At 34.2% G+C, this 3,274-nt stretch overlaps 1 protein-coding gene across 1 annotated transcript in view; it reads left to right on the top strand.

Moving 5' to 3' along the window:
- The window catches only part of LOC128249055 (uncharacterized), a 72,750-nt gene extending 69,521 nt beyond the window's left edge, over positions 1-3,229 (top strand). The window contains exon 5 of the mRNA XM_052971558.1: positions 2,619-3,229. Within this exon, the coding sequence (XP_052827518.1) occupies positions 2,619-2,771 (153 nt within the window). The 3' untranslated portion in view covers positions 2,772-3,229. The remainder of the gene's footprint in view (positions 1-2,618) is intronic.
- Positions 3,230-3,274: the final 45 nt, after the last annotated feature.

Here is a 3,274-nt window from a genome sequence, read left to right as displayed (position 1 = left end):
TGTGTGTATATGTTTGTGTGTCTGTGTTTGTCCCCCTAGCATTGCTTGACAACCGATGCTGGTGTGTTTACGTCCCCATAACTTAGCGGTTCGGCAAAAGTGACCGATAGAATAAGTACTAGGCTTCCAAAGAATAAGTCCTGGGGTCGATTTGCTCGACTAAAGGCAGTGCTCCAGCATGGTCGCAGTCAAATGACTGAAACAAGTAACAGAGTAAAAAGAGTAAAGAGTAAAGAGTAAAGAGTAAAGAGTAAAGAGTAAAGAGTAAAGAGCTCCCATGCAGAGAAGGAATGAAAAATTCCCTCCCAGTACTTGTCTGGTAATATATTTACCAATCTAGAAGGGTTGAGAGGCAAAGAAGATTTTGGCAGGATTTGAACTCAGAGCCAGAACAAATATTAATAAAAGGATTTCTATCCGACAACCCTAACAGCTCTACGAATTCATCACCTTCTTAAGTTTACTGCTACTGATTAACTTAGTGTTGATATATTTTTATTCATGTAGCAAGAAATAACTGTGCAATGAGAAATATAAAGCAATATCAGTCAATGATGTTAAGTATGGAAGATAACTCTACTCAGGTTTTGTTCCTATTTTGACCTCATCAGTGGAACAGTTACTTTGTTATCATTCTTGACGAAATGGTGAGAGAATTACTAAGTAAATAGAAAAGGTTGTACATTTATTGGTGAAAAAAAAAAAATGGAATTGTTTCGAAAATAAATAATTCAATGTTTATATAGGCAAACTAATAATTTTTATTTGAGATGATTTTAAGAATATTAAAATATCATTTTGCACTGATTTTGAAATTCCCCCACCTGGAATGTACCATTGTTTCTAGATATGATCATTTACTTTTTTGTTTCTTTACCTACCTTATTACTCAAAGCTAGAGTGTTACCTGTCATAAAATGGATAACATTGTAAGTACACCTATACCGCTATAGGTAAATATAAGGAAATATGGCATATTTATAATAATTATAATTCAACCTTTATTGAATCTTGGTGCTTATAGTAAATGACGAAATAAAGTTTAGTATGTGCACTCATCTTGCAGCTTTCCATATCTCTCTTTTATGCTATGTGTCTCTTTCGTTCTCTCTCTCTCTCTCTCTCTCTCTCTCTCTCTCTCTCTCTCTCTCTCTCTCTCTCTCTCTCTTTCCCCCTCTCTCTCTTCCCCTCTCTCTCTTTCTCCTTCTCTCTCTCTCTTCTATCCTCTCTATATGTTGGAGAAATCAACCAGTCATAACAACTGCATAATTATGACAACTCCTCTATAATATTGCTTTTATTAATTTATTTTCGTTTCTTTTAACAATTATAATTTAACCTAATTAAACTAGCTACATGTTTAGGGAATGTAGAAATCATCCTGACACTTCTTGCTATGTCTACGGTAGCTTCACAATTATATCATAATGCTAACATGTTAAAAGAGATCATAAAAACTGAAGCACAAGCTACTATATTTCGACTGTCAACTTGTTGACCAAGACAAGCCATGAGTTCCTCATCAGATTCATGCAGTGTGTTCAAATGGCTTGCAAGACTAGTTGAAGAAAAAGAGGCCCTCAATGTCTTTTGCTTTTGGAGGGAACTGAAGATCACCTTACAGATCTTCTTTCTGTATTGTTACAATTATTGAGTTTTTTTCCTTTAGCCTAGCTAACCCAAAAGAAACCATCTCTTCATATTAGACTTGTTATAATTTGTTGAGGCAATGACTAAAACTAAAAAAAAAACATTCTAGAGGATTTCAATTTCTCTCAAAAATACTTCCAAACTTAAATTTTACCAAAATTAAAGAGAAGGATTTTTATAGGTCTTCAAATTTGAGAGTTACTAAAAAATACAAAACTTCTGATGAAATACTCACATCACTGGTGCTGAATGTGTGGCAAACAAGATTCCAAATAAATTTGTGCAAATTCTTATTTTTTTTAAATGGTGTTAAAACACAAATTGAGATTTTATACGATGTAGGTTGTCATATGTTTCCTAAATTACATTTACATCCAAATTTCAGCTTAGTTAGAGACGAACAAGGATAGTACCCTCTTCACAATACTAATGTCCTTGAATATGTTATATTTTAGACCAAAATATTGATTTCAAATTTTGGTGCAAGACGAGCAATTTCATAGGAGAGGACAAGTTGATTACATCGACCCCAGTGTTCAACTAGTACTTATTTTATTGACCCTGAAAGGCAAAGTTGATCTTGGGAGAATTTGAACTCAGAATGTGCTGGCGGATGAAATGCCACTAAGCATTTTAACCAGTGTGCTAATGATTCTGCCTTACATTTTAGATTGAAATATTGGAAATAAAATATTTTCCAATTATTTCTTATACTATCAGGCTTATTCTTTTACTCTTTGTTTCACACAATTTCTTGTAGCCATGTCGAGAACCACCAACTTTTTGCGTTTCAGCTGAGCGTTGTTTTCAGCAAGGAGGGTATATTTCTAGTAGGCTTCTATGTAACTTGACAAAATGAAATGAACCTAAAAGCTTGTGAGTTATTTGAGATCGATTGTCATCCAATAAATTATTTTCATTGTTTTTTTTATTTTCTTACTTTCTTTCTATCTTTTTGTCTGTTTTAGGATCCGGAAATTGTAAGTGCGGATTTGTTAAGCCAGGACTTCACTGGTCTTGGTTTCAACATATCAGGTAATATGAGAGAAGGGATATATATTGACGAGGTAAGAAACAGAGGACCAGCAAAGGAATCAGGGAAGTTAAGAGCCGGTAAGTAGCCAAGAGTTTCACCATTTCTAGCTGTTCTATGAACATACACATGTTTTCATAATAATGATAATCCTTTCTGTCTGCAATAAGCACAAGGCCCAAAGTTTTAGGAGGGATTAGTTGATTACATCGACCTCAATACCCAACTGATACTTGTTTTATCAACCCCAAGAGGATGACAGGCAAAGATAACAACAGTGGAATTTGAATTCAGAACTTAAAACTGGAAGAAATGCCACAAGACATTTTCCCAATCGCAGTAACAATTGTGCCAGTTCCCCACCTTATTAATAATAATAATCTGTCCAATATAGACACAAGTTCAAGAGTGTTGAGAGGAGGGGCATGCCAATTACATTGATCCCCAGTATTTGACTTGACTGGTACTTACTTTATTTACCTCGAAATAATGAAAAGCAATGTTGACCTTGGCAGAGTTTGAGCTTAGCATGTAAAGAGTCAGAAGGAGAGGGTATACATATATATATATATATATATATATATATATATA

Source organism: Octopus bimaculoides, chromosome 11, assembly GCF_001194135.2.
Source record: "Octopus bimaculoides isolate UCB-OBI-ISO-001 chromosome 11, ASM119413v2, whole genome shotgun sequence".
In the NCBI taxonomy this organism is placed as follows: domain Eukaryota; kingdom Metazoa; phylum Mollusca; class Cephalopoda; order Octopoda; family Octopodidae; genus Octopus; species Octopus bimaculoides.
Note: the sequence above shows the minus strand (reverse complement) of the source record. Positions and strands in the feature narration are given on the sequence as shown.